Source organism: Macaca nemestrina, chromosome 20, assembly GCF_043159975.1.
Source record: "Macaca nemestrina isolate mMacNem1 chromosome 20, mMacNem.hap1, whole genome shotgun sequence".
Classification (NCBI taxonomy): Eukaryota; Metazoa; Chordata; class Mammalia; order Primates; family Cercopithecidae; genus Macaca; species Macaca nemestrina.
Genome location: NC_092144.1, coordinates 61,190,380 through 61,206,875, shown reverse-complemented (window position 1 = coordinate 61,206,875; position 16,496 = coordinate 61,190,380). Strand labels below are relative to the sequence as shown.

At 52.9% G+C, this 16,496-nt stretch overlaps 1 protein-coding gene across 4 annotated transcripts; it reads left to right on the top strand.

Annotated features, from left to right (window-relative positions):
• The first annotated feature begins 1,802 nt into the window (after positions 1 to 1,802).
• Positions 1,803 to 16,360, top strand: LOC105497116 (cytosolic thiouridylase subunit 1). 4 transcript variants are annotated; one of them, XR_011617814.1, is made up of 4 exons: positions 1,803 to 1,922; positions 5,684 to 6,212; positions 11,121 to 11,725; positions 12,145 to 16,360. XR_011617814.1 is itself a non-coding variant. In XM_071087592.1 (4 exons), the coding sequence occupies exons 2-3, from the start codon at positions 5,705 to 5,707 to the stop codon at positions 11,657 to 11,659; spliced, it is 1,047 nt and encodes a 348-aa protein (XP_070943693.1). In that variant the 5' UTR covers positions 1,804 to 1,922; positions 5,684 to 5,704; the 3' UTR covers positions 11,660 to 11,679; positions 12,145 to 16,360. The 4 variants fall into 4 exon arrangements, 2 of the variants coding, with proteins under 2 accessions (XP_011766178.2, XP_070943693.1); XR_011617813.1 differs by having other exon boundaries at positions 1,804 to 1,922; positions 11,121 to 11,713; XM_071087592.1 differs by having other exon boundaries at positions 1,804 to 1,922; positions 11,121 to 11,679.
• The last annotated feature ends 136 nt before the right edge of the window (positions 16,361 to 16,496 follow it).

Genomic DNA, 16,496 nt, shown 5'->3' with positions numbered 1-16,496 from the left:
CTGACCTCGTGATCTGCCCGCCTTAGCGTCCCAAAGTGCTGGGATTACAGGCGTGAGCCACCAAGCCTGGCCCGGCTCATGCTCTTGTGTACACAAATCCTAGAGTCCACACTAGCTGACAGACCCTGGAGGGAAGGAGGCTGAACTGAGATTGGAAGGGGGAGTGGGTCATATTGACGCATGACGGACGGGCATCACAATGAAGGACGAGGGATGTGCAAAGGCTCTGAAACAGCCTGGCAGATGAAGGGACCTGCACATATATCTGGGGTCTTCCAAGGGGACGTGGAGGTGTTGGGGCATGACCAGCTGAGGAGCTTGGACTGAGGGTGCCGAGGAGTCTCAGGGGTGGGCCAGGAAGGGGTGGGGCTAGTACTGAGTGCAAGAAGGTCTTTCTTGGCTTGTGCTGTCAGGGGCACAGCATGGAGGGAAGATAGGAAGCTGGGGAGGGGCATGGAGCAATGATCAAGACAGCAAAGGGGCTGGGTACAGTGGCTCCCATCTGTAATCTCAGCACTTTGGGAGGCCGAGGCGGGTGGATCATCTGAGGTCAGGAGTTTGAGATCAGCCTGACCAACATGGTGAAACCCTGTCTCTATTAAAGGTACAAAAATTAGCCAGGCATGGTGGCACGTGCCTGTAATCCCAGCTACTTGGAAGGCTGAGGCAGGAGAATCACTTGAACCCAGGAGGCGGAGGTTGCAGTGAGCCAAGATCCTGCCACTGCACTCCAGCCTAGATGACAAGAGTGAAATTTCATCTTCCAAAAAAAAAAAAAAAAAAGACAGCAAAGGACCTGGTCATGCCGATGGAGGGGAGGGGACTAAGCAAGGAGGGCATGATGGGAGACATTGTTCAGGAAGTGAAGTTACAGCACCCACTGGCTTATGAGTGTGGTGGGTGAAAAGGGTGACATTTGCAGGAAGTGCTGCATCCCAAATGGGGTAAATGGGGGAAGAGAGACGCCATGCATAAGACGAGGATCAAGGGGCAGAAAGTAGGGGAGGCATCGAGACAGAGCTCAAAGCCTCAGTTTTTTTGAGGACTTAGGTTTGGGGACCCGGGTCTCAAGGATATCAGATATCTGAGTCCTTAGACTCCTTGTGCCCCGGCATTTGAGTCTCCGGGGACTTCAAGGCCCTTGGGCCTTGTGGGGAGGGTGGAGGCCTCCAGGTCGCTGTGTCTCTAGGGTGCAGACGGTAGTCTCCAGGTCTACTGGTTCTCTCAGGTGCTTTGGTGCCAGGGGTCTGCGTATTTAACGCCCTTAGTCTCAAGGGCCTGAGTCTCTGAGCGTCTGGGCTCCTGGGTTAGGTGAGAAAGATCTTTGGATCCTTCTGTTTAGATGTTTAGAGTCTGGGTCTCCAGCACACCACCGCCCACGCGTGCGCGCGGAGTTCCGCTCCAATCCTCGAAGTCTGCTCTGCGGATGCGCCATCTGCGCCTTTCACACTAGCGACCAGCCCCTGCAGTTTCACCTTCAATTCCCACCCGCAACCCCGCCTCAAAGGGCAGAAATCACAGGCCCTATAATCCCCTTAAAATCCTATAATAATCCCACAAAACCAGTTAATTAGAATACAACTACTTCGCCCATCCAGCAACCTGCTGGTGACAGCGCGCTGCCATGACAACAGTACACGCGGCTCCGCAGCTCCCTGCGCCCGCGCGCAGGAGGAGAAAGTAAACAGAGGGTAGCGTACTTTGGGAGCAGCTGAAAGAGCAATGCAAATGTTTCTGGGAGTTGTAGGCCAAGCGGGATCCCGGAGCCGCAGGCGCATCCAGCGGCCCTGTCGCATGGGCTTCTGGGAGTTCTAGGCAAGAAAGCCCCAAGACCTCATGGTAGTGGTAGTCTCTGACTCACTTCCGTGCCAGGCTTCCGCGTGGTGGGCAGTGTGGGCGTCCCAGCACTGAGTTCTGCCCGGGTGAGTACTTCCTCCTGCGGTGGGTCAGCATGTGGACCCCGGCTCCTTGTTGCGGTGCCGTGGGAGGGTTGGGGGTCTCTCCGAGCGTAAGACGCCTCTGATTTCCCAGGGCCTGTGTCCCTGAGGCCTTGTAGCCAGGATTCCCACTTTGGACGCTGAGGTCCGGCCTGTCTCTTACCGGGCCACCCCCTTCCCCAAGACAGGATAAGACCATCTGCTTGCCCCCGCCCCTATGTCCCTATATGCCTGTCCCCGCCCCCATGCCACACATTATCTGTCCTTTTGATAAGGCTGCAATCCAGAGGCATCCCTAGGGTCCGCGGCCGCTCTTCTGGGAGCATTTATTATTCCTTGATCCTACAGATATTTACTGAGCACCGACCCTGCGCAAGGCAGCGGGGGAGAGGGCACCAGACCAACCCTGTCCCTGCCTTGAAGAAGCAGAGAGGCAGACCTGTCACTAGTGAAGCTAGTCAGGATCAGGGCCCGTATGGAGCTGCATACGTGCAGTTCTGGGGGCCCTGGTGGAGGCGCTCGACTCAGTGACTGGGGTCCATAAAGTCTTTGAGGGAAGACGCTTAACATGCATATCAAACCTGACGTGTCCAAATGGAATTACTGGTCTTCTCCCCTCACAAAATGGCCCCACCATCCCTCCAGTGCTCAGACCAGAACCTCAAAGTTACCTTTCATCACTTTCTCTCGTCATTGCTCCAGTCCCCAATCAGTCTTATACATGTCCTATGGGCTCCACCTTCAAAGTAGATCTGAAATTTCATTTCTTCCCACCTCTACTGCCACCACTCCTGTCTAGTGTGCTGACCTCCAGCCTTCTGTCCTTCTCCCTTACAACAGTCCTCACCACACAGCAGCCAAATGAATCCCACTTTTTTTTTTTAATTTGAGACAAGGTCTCACTCTATCACCCAAGCTGGAGTGCAGTGGTGCAATCATGGCTCACTGCAGCCTTGACCTCCTGGGCTCAAGTGATCCTCCTACTTTGGCCTCCTGAGTAGCTGGGACTACAGGCCTGCACCACCAGGAGCAGCTAATTTGTTTATTGTTTTTAGAGATGGGGTCTCGCTATGTTGCCCAGTCTAGGAATCCTTTTAAAACATGTCAGATCGTACCTCTTCCCTCTTCAAAAACCTCCCATGGCTCCCATCTCCTCCTGAATAAACCTAAAATTCCACATCATGGCCTATTAGGCTCTGCTCACTTGTGCAGCCTTGTCCCCTGCAAGGGTCTCCCTTCCTCAGGACGTGGACCCCCAGGACTGGGTGACTGTAGATTTAGGGGATGAGGAGAGATTAGTCCAGGGTGACATTATGTCCTGTCCTGCAGATGTGCTAGATGAAAAGTGGTGGCTGCTCTCAGAAGAGAGGGAACAGATGGGCAAGAACAGGTTTCTGCCTTTTGAGGAAGGTTGTCTGGGCACTTAGGGTCTGAACATCTGAAAGGTGACGCAGCCATGTGGAGGACCAGCCAGAGGGACATCTGAATATCATGATTCATAGGCGCTCACAAGAATGGAAAGACGTTGGGCACAGTGGCTCACACCTGTAATCTCAGCACTTTGGGAGGCCGAGTCAGGTGGCTCACTTGAGGCCAGGACTTCAAGACCAGCCTAGCCAACATGGTGAAACCCCATCTCTACTAAAAAAAAAAAAAAAAAAAATTAGCCAGGCATGGTGGTGCACGCCTGTAGTCCCAGCTACTCGGGAGGCTGAAGCAGGAGAAACGCTTGACCCTGGGAGGCAGAGGTTGCAGTGAGCCGAGATTGTGTCACTGCACTCCAGCCTGGGTGACAGAACAAGACTCCATCTCAAAAAATTAAAAAAAAAAAAAATTTAAATCTCAAAAAGAATGGAAAGAGATGGGTGCTAGGTAGGACCTAAGGACATGAAGAGGCCTCCCCAAAAGAGAATTGAGCAGGAAATCCAGGAGCACAGAATGAATGAGTCAAAGTGGGGGGAGGAAAGATTCCAAGGGTTGCTGCTCAGCTGTGACAGATGTGCCTGATGGTCACTGCAGATGGGTCCTGAGGGCTGCTTCTTGGGCCCAGTGGCAGGGAAGAGTACTCAGGGCAGAGGGGAGAGCCAGTGCAAAAATCTGGAGAGGAGCGTTCCTCAGGTGTCAGAGTAAACGCCATAAAGGCTGAAGGACAGGAGGTCAGAGAAACAAGGAGTCAGACGTGTAGGGCCTCATCGGCCATTAGCAGTTATTATACTAAACTGAGATGGGATCCAAAGGAGGATGCTGAGAAGATTCAGGGCACGATCCCACTGGCTGTTCTGTGAAGGAGTGTTTGTAGAGGAGGCGAGGCAGGAGTAGGAGACCTGTGAGGAGCCCCAGGCAACCGTCCAGGAGAGAGACAGACCAGACTAGGGTGCTGCCGTGGAGATGGTCGTAAGTGTTTGGCTGTTTTGAAGCTACATTCAAACAGGATTTGCTAAATTTCCTTTAGGTACCTGGAGTTTGAAAAGGTGTGGACTTAGCCTTGCAATTTGGTGCCACCCACTGGGAGCATGACAAGTGTAGTGAGAGGAAGAGCAGTCCAGGGTCCTGGACCTCAAAGCTTCTGGCCTGAGCAGCTGGAAGGATGGAGCTGCCCTGTACTCCAGGAGAAGCCCGTTAGGTTAGAGGAATCAGGAATTTGGGTTTTGAGATGCCTATTAGACATCTGAGCCGCACTGGTCTCTGTCCTCATAGAAGTTAGAGATGGTAAATATATAGTCACATAAAATAATTCCACCCATTGTGGTAAATCCTAGAAGCAGCGTGGCCTGCTCTGAATGGCAAGGAGGTGACTGCAGCAGTCCAGGCTGGAGGTGAGGGTGGCTTGGGGAGGGGAACTGAGCCTGGGGAGTTTTTATGGGTTCACCAGGCAGGCAGGACCAAGATTTGACTGAAGGGTTGGAGTCTTGGCTGGGTGGGGAAGGATGAGGTAGGAAAGATAACAGATGAAGGTCAAAGATGGGCCGATCCATGTCTTAATGAGGCCACAGAAGCTTGTGGGGGATTCTGATACCAGAGCAGAGTTGAGTTCAATCTTGGAGGCCCACACATTCTCTCACCCTCAAAACGGGTGCAGCCCCAGCTGGTCTCCCGAGAGGTGTGATCCAGGCTGCCTATGTGTTCCCTGGAGAAGGTGATCACCCTGCCTTTCATAGGATGCAATCAGAACCCATTCCTGGAGAGCGTATCCCATCCTACAAAGCGAAATCAATTGGCCTTTCCTGTTTTCCACCTCCCCCTGAATACAGCTTCAGTCCCCTGGCCTCTCTCTGCCCTTACAGTTATAAACCCCTCACCTCCCAAGCGCTCTTAACAGCCCTGGTGGCCCAGGCCAATGATATCTACCTTGTCCTTCTGATCAGGGCTGTAACAAGGGTGGCCTCCCTGGAGGTTGTGACAAATGGTCCTTAATATACACCCTCATCCCTCTGGACAGGATACAACCTAATCCTGGGTATAACCTGCTCGTCGCTCCCTCTCTTTACCCATGAAGCCAGCTTAAGCTACTTCTCTTCGTGCATAATGGGCACAATCCAAGAAGCCTTCCCTAAGGCAGTGGCTTCCTTACAGTAGGACCTGATTATAACCATTCTGTCCCCAGCGCTAGAAGAAGCTACCCCACTCCCGCACGCGTCTCCCTGGTCTATTCCGGGCAGAGGTGCAATCCAGCCAATCTCCCCGAAGGCAAGGACCCTGCAATCCGGAATCCACGTGTAACCCACCTCCTCTCTCTCCCTGTCTAGGAGAAGCCGACCCCTCCCGCAATGCCCGCCCCGCCGTGCGCCTCCTGCCATGCCTCACGCGCCGCCCTCCGCCGTCCGCGCTCGGGCCAAGCGCTGTGCGGTGCCTGCTTCTGCGCCGCCTTCGAGGCCGAGGTGCTGCACACGGTGCTCGCCGGCCGCCTGCTGCCGCCGGGCGCGGTGGTGGCGGTGGGCGCCTCGGGCGGCAAGGACTCCACCGTGCTGGCGCACGTGCTGCGTGCGCTGACACCGCGCCTGGGCATCTCACTGCAGCTCGTGGCCGTCGACGAGGGCATCGGTGGCTACCGGGACGCGGCGCTGGCGGCCGTGCGGCGCCAGGCGGCGCGTTGGGAGCTGCCGCTCACGGTGGTGGCCTACGAAGACCTCTTCGGGGGCTGGACGATGGACGCCGTGGCCCGCAGCACAGCCGGCTCCGGCCGCAGCCGCTCCTGCTGCACCTTCTGTGGAGTGCTGCGGCGCCGGGCGCTGGAGGAAGGGGCGCGCCGCGTGGGAGCCACGCACATCGTGACAGGTGAGTACAGGCGTGGCGCAGAGCGGCACTCTCGGAGGCAGTGGGGCGCATGCACGGGCGAGGAGGCGGGGCCTGAAAGGGGACTCAGGCGCATGCTCCAGAAGCGGGCGAGGAGACCCTGGTGGCTTAACCCGAGGATCCCTGTAAGGAGATGCGGAAGTGCACATGCTCCAGTTTGGGGCTGGGGACCTTTGAAGGTTCAAGATGCTGGGGAGACAGAGGCGTCAGGCAGTGATCACAAAGGCTTTTGGGTCTTGGCCACCGTCTTGGTCTCCACAGATTGCCAAAGGGGTGGGAGGTGAAAGTCTCTGGAGATTAGATCTCTGGTTCTTTATTTATTTTTAAGTGTTTCTAACATGCTTGATCTCTAACGGCCCACCTTTCAGAATCCAGCTGTGTCTCTAAAAAGTATCTCCATCTCTCAATTCCTTTTCTTGGTTGGCCTTTCCTCTTTGATACTTTTTTTTTTTTTTTTGAGACAGTCTCGCTCCGACTCCCCAGCTGGAGTGTAGTGGAGCGATCTCACTACAAGCTCCGCCTCCCGGATTCACGCCATTCTCCTGGCTTAGCCTCCCGGTTAGCTGGAGCTACAGGCGCCTGCCACCATGCCCGGCTAATTTTTTGTATTTTTAGTAGAGATGGGGTTTCACCGTGTTAGCCAGGATGATCTCGATCTCCTGACCTTATGATCTACCCGCCTCGGCCTCCCAAACTTTTTATTCTGTCTCTTTCATCCATTCCTTCAACAAACAGATGCTAAGTTTCTGCGACATGCCGGATCCCAACTGTGGCCATACCAAAGTTCTAACCACCCTGTACTTCTGTTCACCCCATCCCTAAAACAGGACTATGAATGGTACCCAGCTCATAAACTTGTTATGACAATTAGATGAGTCAGTAGAAGTATAATGTTATCTATATTATAGTTATGTTACATAACCTGTATGATATCATATAGATTACACATTTTATACATGCTATTATCATCATCGTTGTTGGGCTAGGGCTGAGAATACAGTTATGCACAAGTTTCTACCTTTGCATGGTTATCGGGTACAAGATTATAAACACTATACATGTTATTGACCATGCTTGGACATGTTATGGACTATGTGTACACACAGAGAATCCTATGGCATGGAAGGAGTGGGGTCAAGGAACTATTTTGAAATCTGAAGGCTCACAGTGAAGAGGTTAAGGGGGTAAGAATTGGGGAGAGGTTATTGGTCTGTGAAAAGCCAATCTGGGCTGCCCTAAGAAGTCCAGTGTGGCTGGAGCCCAGAAAGCAAGGGCAGGGGAGGCTGGAGAGGTGGAAGAGGTCAGGCCTTACCCTGTAGGCTGTGGTGGAACCAGTAAAAGTGACATGAAGAGAGCTTCACTTTGAAAAGCGCACCCATACCATGGTGAGGAACCTGGGTTGGAGGGGCAGGGACAAAGGCAAGGAGACCAGTCAGTGGGAAGCCAGCTGCGGTCATGGGGGTGAGAGATGATAGCTGGAGAGAATCAGCACACTCAAAGGATAGGAAGGCAAAAGTAGTTCTGAGTCTGTTGTCTGCCACCGTGCTAGGGTCACTGGCTCTGGGGAAGGCTTACTGAGCTTCATTCACTGGTGTGGCCCTTTCCTTACTGAGTAACTTTGGAGAAATCCCTAGATCTCTGTGATTGAAAATGGGAAGAATAATCCTTTCCATACAAGAACAGGCAGTGTATGGAAAGAATGAAACGCTTGAGCCGGGCGCAGTGGCTCACACCTATAATCCCAGCACTTTGGGAGGCTGAGGCAGGTGGAACACAAAGTCAAGAGTTCGAGACCAGCCTGGCCAACATGGTGAACCCCCATCTCTACTAACACTACGAAATTTAGCCAAGCGTGGTGGCAGGTGCCTGTAATCCCAGCTACTTGGGAGGCTGAGGCAGGAGAATTGCTTGAACCCGGGAGGCGGAGGTTGCAGTGAGCTGAGATCGCACCACTGAGATCGCACTAGCCTGAGTGACAGAGCAAGAAAAAGAGAATGAGAGACTGTCTCGGGTTTTAAAGTTAATTTGATAGAATAATTGTACTTCTAAAAGTAATGAAGGCTTCCAGAAAAATCCCTAACTTGAAAGGTGATTTTTACCCTTTGTTTACGTACTCCATTTTCAAAGGCATAGTATAATAATTGTTGTAATAATTATTACAAAATCGGGAGCTCTTAGGTAGGTTTGTAATGACAAGGTGTGGAGCAAATCCAGTCTCCCCTAGTTAATGTGGTTTACAACTTTAAATCAATAAACATTTAACCAGATGTCGTTTGCAAACATGCCTGATCTCAAGGTCACAGGGCTCGGCAGGTCTTTGGAAGGTAACCATTACTACAAACACAATTAGAGCCAGGTTCTTGGGGGATTTTTACCATATAGACCAGGGCCTCTCAACTTCGGCCCTATTGATATTTGGGGCCAGATAATTTGTCGTTAGGGAGCTGTCCTCTGCGTTATAGGATTTTAGCAGCATCCCTGACCTCTACCGACTAGATGCTATTTAATAGTAGTGCCCCACCCCCAACCTGACAACCAGAAATGTCTCCAGCCATTGTCAAATGTCTCTGGAGGAGGGAAGGAGGGCAGAATCATCCTAGATTGAGAACCACTGATACAGACTCAAGTACAACTTGACAAGACACAGAACAAGTATAGCTTCAACTTCATGGTGACCATATTTCTCACTGTTATTTCTTTTTTTTTAAATTATTTTTTTATTTTTATTTTTTTTTTCTCACTGTTATTTCTAAACAAAGATAACACAAAAACACTGCAGTTATTACAGGGGTGGTGGCTCATGCCAGTAATCCCAGCCACTTTGGGAGGCCGAGGCAGGTGGATCACTTGAGCTCAGGAGTTCAAGACCAGCCTGGCCAACATATGGAGAAACTGCATCTATACAGAAATACAAAAATTAGCTGGGCAGAGTGGCACACATCTGTGGTCCCAGCTACTCTGGAGGCTGAGGAGTGGGGATCACTTAAGCCCTAGAGATGCAGGTTGCAGTGAGCTGAGATCGTGCCACTGTACTCCAGCCTGGGCACTAAAGCGACACCCTGTCTCAAACACAGACACACACACAATAAAACAAAATGAAAAAAAAAAACATAAAAAACTACAGTCTGTGTTGTCAGAGGCTCTGTGTCAAGAATCATTTGTTTTCTCTGGCTGCTGTAACAAATTACTTCAAATTTCACAGCTTTAAACAACACAGATTTATTATCTTGTAGTTCTGGAAATCAGAAGTCTGGGAAGTCTCGCCAGGCTAAAATCAAAATGTCAACAGTGCTGCGTTTCTCCTGGAGGCTCTGGGGCAAGGGGGTCCATTTTCTTGCCTTTTCCAGCTTCCAGAGGCTGCCCACATTCCTGGCTGGCCCCTTCCTCTATTTTCTTTTCTTTTCTTTTTTTCTTTTGAGAAAGAGTCTTGCTCTGGAGCCCAGGCTGGAGTGCAGTGGCACGATCTCGGCTCACTGCAATCTCCGCCTCCCAGGTTCAAGAGATTCTCATGCCTCAGCCTCCTGAGTAGCTGGGGTTACAGGTGCCTGCCACTATACCCTGCTAATTTTTGTATTTTTAGCAGAGATGGGGGTTTTGCCATGTTGGCCAGGCTGGTCTTGAACTCCTGGCCTCAGGTGATTCTCCCTCGGCCTCTCAAAGTGCTGGGATTACAGGCATGAGCCACTGTGCCCGGCTCTTCCTCCATTTTCAAAGCCAAGGATGATAGGTTGAGTCTTACACCGTTTCCGTCACTCTAACCTTGCTTCTGCCCTCATACCCCCATATGCAGTAGGCGGGTGGCAAATGAGGTATCCCCAAGTTCCCCAGGGAGCTTGTGTATGTTCCCCTCTCGATTCCTGCTGTGTGCACCTCCGGCCACCACCTGGCTACACCACAGTGCCCAGGGGTCTCCATGGCCCAGTCTCCCTCTCCCAGTCTCTGGGTCCTGGCTGTCCTATGGTGCCCAGAGGGGCGCCATAGCTCAGGCTCCCCCTCCCTATCTCTCTCTGGGTCCTGGCTGCCCACTATGTTCAAAGGTCTCCATGGTCCTATCTCTCCCTTTTCAGCCTCCCTCCTCCACTCTAAGGGTCTTTGTGATTCCCTTGAGCGCGCCTGGATAACGCACCAGACTGTCCCTGTTGTAAAGTCAGCTGATTAGCAGCCCCAGTTCAACTTGCAACCGTAATTCCCCTTTGCCCTGCAACCAAACATACTAACAGGTTCCCAGAATTAGGCCATGGACTCCCTAGGCCGTGGGGGAGAGCGCAGCCTGCCTACCCCAGCAGCTCTCTTGAGAATCTTGGTTAAGTGCCTTAAAGGCCATTCTGATTTTTGTGTAGAGTTTGAATTGCGGTTTTAACTGAGGCTGATAAGGTTATTAGCAGCATAATGCACTTTTACTTCCTATATGAAAGGGCAACTAGCATAAGGTCCACTATGCAGTAGGCGGGTGGTACATGAGGGCACCCCCATGTTGCGCCAGGGGAGCTTATGTTTCTCTTTGATTTTTTGTTGTGCCCACCTCCAGCCTGCACCTGGCTGCTTCACGGTTCCTGGGGGGGTCTCCATGGCTCGCTCTCCCCCTCCGCGTCTCTCTCTGGGTCCTGGTTGCCCACAGTCCCCCAGGGGTCTCCATGGCTCTCTCTCCCACTCCCTGTCTCTGGATCCTGGCTGTCGCACGTTGTTCGGGGGTCTGTCTCCATGGCTTGCTCTCCCTCTCGCCGTCTCTCTCTGGGTCCTGGCGGCCACACTGTGCCTGGGTCTCCGTGGGTCTCTCCTCCCAGTCTCTCTCTGGGTCCTGGTGGACCCTTGGTTCCCCGGGGAGGGGGGGGTCCCTGACCAGCAGCGCCCTCCACGCCCCACCTCACCCCTCCCGTCTCTCCCTACCAGGTCACAACGCCGACGACATGGCGGAGACCGTGCTCATGAACTTCCTGCGGGGCGACGCGGGGCGGCTGGCCCGGGGCGGGGGCCTGGGCTCTCCGGGCGAGGGGGGCGCCCTGCCGCGCTGCCGCCCACTGCAGTTCGCCTCGCAGAAGGAGGTGGTGCTGTACGCGCACTTCCGCCGCCTCGACTACTTCTCCGAGGAGTGCGTCTACGCGCCCGAGGCCTTCCGTGGTCACGCCCGGGACCTGCTCAAGCGCCTGGAGGCGGCGCGGCCGTCGGCGGTGCTGGACCTCGTGCACTCGGCCGAGCGCCTGGCGCTGGCCCCGGCCGCGCGGACCCCGCGCCCCGGCGCCTGCTCCCGCTGTGGGGCCCTGGCCAGTCGCGCGCTCTGCCAGGCCTGCGCACTACTGGACGGCCTGAACCGCGGCCGGCCCCGCCTGGCCATCGGCAAGGGCCGCCGGGGGCTGGACGAGGAGGCGATGCCGGGGACAACCGGGGATCCGGCCCGGGCCCCCACCTCCAAGGCCGTCCCCACCTTCTAGCGACTTCAGGCCTCCCGCCGGTATCTGACCCCCCCCCCCGGGTGGGGGCTGCCTGTAAATGACACTGTGAATAAACCTGTTACCTTACCGGGCCTTCCACGTGGGGTTGGGAAGGAGATGGCGGCCTGTTGACCTGAAACCCTGAAGAAGCTAGGACCCCAGACTTTGGGGTAATTAGGGCGGACGGCTCTCGAGTTGGGCTTCTGGCTCTGAGGGAGGAGGGGGCTGGGGGACCATCCTGGGTCTGAGAGAGGAGAGGGCCAGGACTAGGCCTAGAAGAAGTGGTGCTAGGGACCCCAGGCATCATCTGTGGTTGAGGAAGGAGGACCTGGGATCTTGGACTCCTGGGTCTCAGGGAGGAGGGGACTGAACACCTTGTGATTCCTGAGCGAGTGGAGGTTGGTTGGGGCCTCCTGCCCAGTGCCTCTGCTGGTTCTGGGTGCGCTCAGGAGGGTCTTGACCTGATGTTTCCTGTTTGCCCACAGTGGGGTAAGCAGAGTGACATGACTTGATGGACACACGCCATTCACAGCCCCCATCACGATGCCTCCCTTCCAGCGCTTCGTGTGCAGTGCACGCTGCACCTTCATTTCGTCTCCACCACGGCCTTACTGGCTATAGCCTGAAGTGGTAAATGGCCCTAAGACACCCAGTCGGAAGGGGTCACACCGAGGGCTCCCTCCAAAGCTCTCGAGGATTGAAGATCGTGGAATTGGCCCTCCCCCACCCCACCCCTCCCGAATCTTTCCTAGTATCTCTGTCACGGGTGAGGAGGGGCTGGATGGGTTCCCCAAACCTTGGACTCTGGAAGCAGGGTTGTGAGCCTGTCGGTGACTTAGCCTCTTTCATCTCCCATTTCTCCTCTGAAAATGGAGTCAGCCCCCTTGCCCCGCGCCCCCCGCCCCATCTCCCCGCATCAAGGCACCATTGGGAGGAAGCGGAAGATCAGAGAAGTTGAGGTGCTCAATAAATGGTGACCACTTGGACTTGGTCGTTCGTGTTACTGTCTGCCCACCAGGGGGCGCTGGGCTTCAGGGTTGCTGTCCTGTAGGTATGGGGAGATTGTGAGAATCTCAAGCTTCCTAGGGAGATGGTGCTCTCTGTCCCACCTCCAGGACTTGTTGGGCTGGCTTCTTGTCAGAAATGCCCCTTCTTCCCATCGCTCTGCTCAGATCCTCCAGGGTCCTCCTGGAAGGCTTCTCAATTCTCTTCTCCCACCTCCCAACCCTGGGCTTGGTATTCTCCCAAACCCCTGCTTCTCAGTCCTGTCCTCACTGTGTGGCCACCCAGACTTGGGCTGGAGGGCAGGGATTCACTCAACACATGTGTATGAGCACCTCCTTTGCATCAGGCACTCCTCTGGGTTCTAGGAACACGGCAGTGAGCAGGAGACAAGTCCCTGCCCTCATGAAGTTCAGTCTGGGGGAAATGGACAGTAAGCACATCAATATGTAATGTCAGATAGTGATGAATGCTACAAATAAAAAAAAATGATGAGAGACAGAAAGAGCTCGTAGCCATAGGGGTCAGGGAAGGAAGGGCCTTAGAGGACGTGACGTTATGCACAGACCTGCAGAAGCAAAAGAACCAAGCTTTGAGCCATTTGGGGGAAGAGCTTTCCTGGTGGAGGGAACTGCCAGTGCAAAAGCCCAGAGGTGGGAATCAGCTTGCAAGTGCAGGGAACAGCACGTCCACTGTGGCGGGAACAGAGTGGGTGAGGAGGAGAATAGCAAGAGATGAAATGAGCTGGTAAGCAGGGATGGTCTTCTGTTGGCAAGAAAGACTTGTGTTTTAGGAGTGATGGCAGGTCTTTGGAGGGCTTTGGTTCCAGCAGTGTGTCTAATTTCCATTTCCTAAAAGTTACTCCAACTGCTGTGAGGAGAATGAGCTGTAGGGGGTGCAAGATGATCAAGATCAATTGCATAGAATGACGCTTGTGTGCCAGTCCTGGTGCCAAGTGTGCCTACCTTCCTCATTAGCTCAGTGACATGAGGAATGGGTTTTCAGCAACAATGTTTTTTTAACTGGTAAGTAGAAGGAAAAAGTTTATTTTTCATTTTTTAATATTTTATTTTTCCATAAGTTATTGGGGTACAGGTGGTATTTGTTTGCATGAATAATTTCTTTAGTGGTGATTTGTGAGATCCTGGTGCACCAATCACCTGAGCAGTACACACTGCACCGTATTTTTTGTCTTTTATCCCTCGTCCCCCTCCCACTCTTCCCCCCAAATCCCCGAAGTCCACTGTATCATTCTTATGCCTTTGCATCCTCATAGCTTAGTTCCCACATATCAGTGAGAACATAGGATGTTTGGTTTTCCATTCCTGAGTTACTTCACTTAGAGTAATAGTCTCCAATCTCATACTGGTCATTGCAAATGCTGTTAATTCATTCCTTTGTATGGCCGAGTAGTATTCCATCGTATATATATATATATATATACCACAGTTTCTTTATCCACTCATTGATTGATGGGCATTTGGGTTGGTTCCTTCAGCACCAATTTTATGAAGGATGAACTTACAACCCAGAGAGGTGAAGTAAGTTGCCCGGGGCCACACTGCAGCAAATCAGCAAAGGAGCTGGGGCTCTGGACACTTTGGCTGGGCTGCCTGCTGGAAGCCAGGGGACCTAGGTTCCTATTGCTGATGTGCCAGGGATTTACCATGTGGCTTTGGCCAAGGGACCGCTTCCCTTCTGTTCGTCGGAGTTTCTCCCCCTGCATGGGGGGGTGGGCAGTGGGTTAGATTTCTTTTGTGGTTTAAGGCACTCTCCAATTGAAAATGCAAACCGTATGTATAATTTAAAATCTTCTCATAGCCGTATTTTTAGAGAAGGGACACAAGTGACATTTAAATAAATTTATTTGACCCACTTATACAAAAATTATAATTTTAATATATAATCAGTATGTTAAAACTTAAGTGAGTTTTGTTTTGTTTTGTTTGAGATGGAGTCTGGCTCTGTCGCCCAGGCTGGAGTGCAGTGGCCTAATCTTCGTGTAATCTCGGCAAGCTCCGCCTCCCGAGTTCACACCGTTCTCCTCCCTCAGCCTCCCGAGCAGCTGGGACTACAGGCGTCCGCCACCACACCCGGTTAATTTTTTGTATTTTTAGTAGAGATGGAGTTTCACCGTGTTAGCCAGGATGGTCTCCATCTCCTGACCTTGTGATCCACCCGCCTCGGCCTCCCAAAGTGCTGGGATTACAGGCTTGAGCCACCATGCCCAGCCGCGAGATGTTTTATACATGTTTTTTCATATAGAGTGTTCGAAATTCAGTTTGTATATTACACTTCCAACCCATCTCAATCCAGACTCCCCACAGTTCAGCCGCCACATGGGACTCGTGGGCGCCCCACTGGACTGCGCAGGTTTGCAATGTGCTTCTTAGACCCAGACTGCCTGAGTTCAGAGTCAAGCTCTGCCGGGCGAACTGTGTGACCTTGAGCAGGTTCCTCGGCTGTACAGTGTGGGGAGGAATGGTACTTCTGCCCTGTGGTTATTGTTAATGAATACATACCAGTGCTTAGAAGAGCGCCTGGCATTTAGTGAGTGCTTGCCATCCCTCTTAGCCTGGGCTTGCAGCCTTGCTTATGGGTTACACTGAAGAGCTGGGGTACTGGATGCGGTGGCTAACACCTGAAATCCCAGCACTTTGGGAGCTGAAGCAGGCAGATCACTTGAGGTCAGGAGTTCGAGGTGGAACCCTGCCTTTACTAAAAATACAAAAAAATACAAAAAATTAGCCAGGCGGGCTGGCGGATGCCTGTAATCCCAGTCACCCAGGAGGCTGAGGCTTGAGCCCTGGAGGCGGAGGTTGCAGTGAACCATGATCTGGAGATCTGGCCACTGCACTCCAGCCTGGGCGACAGAGCCAGGCTCCGTCTCAAAAAATAAAACAAAACAAAACAAAATAAAAATAGTCAGGCGCAGTGGCTCACGCCTGTAATCCCAGCACTTTGGGAGCCCCAGGCGGGAGAATCATGAGGTCAGGAGATTGAGACCATCCTGGCTAACACGCTGAAACCCCGTCTTTACTAAAAATACAAAAAATTAGCCGGTGTGGTGGTGGGCGCCTGTAGTCCCAGCTACTCCGGAGGCTGAGGGAGGAGAATGGCGTGAACCCGGGAGGTGGAGCTTGCAGTGAGCCGAGATGGCGCCACTGCACTCCAGCCTGGGCGACAGCAAGACTCCGTCTCTAAATAAATAAATAAATAGATAAATAAATAGATAAATGAAAATAAAAATGCTGGGGGAAGGTGTTCTTTTCGTCTCTGGCCACAAGAGGTCGCTGTGACCTCACCTGTGCAGCCGGTGGTCATTGACAGCAAAGCCAGGTCTCCCCTTCCCCTGCCCAGACTGGGAGCTCAGGTGTCTCCGGCCACCTGTCCGTTGGTCTCTGAGCCAGTCCTCAAGGGTGAGAGACAGGTTGGCAGAGATTTAAGGCCCCGTATAAACACCGGACACTCCTTGACCTCAAGACCCCTGTGTCATCCACTCAACAAATACTTTTTGAGCATGTGATTTGTGACAGCAGTGAACAGACCAAAATCATGCCCTGAAGGGAGAGACCAAAAAACACTCAGAAAAATAAGTCAAATATGTAGTATGTTAGATGGTGATAATGACTTCTATTTAAGTAGGAGGGACAGGGGAGGCTTCAAGGAGGAGATATTCAGGGAAAGGTGTAGGGTGAGGCAGAGAGCACGGGGGTGGGGGGTCTCGGGGGAAAGTGCTCCTGGCAGGAAACAGCAAGTGCAAACTCTGAGATTGAGGGAAAAAGCAGAGGGGGCAGGTGGAGGAGAGAGGTGAGAGGGAGAGGCGACTTTGGCC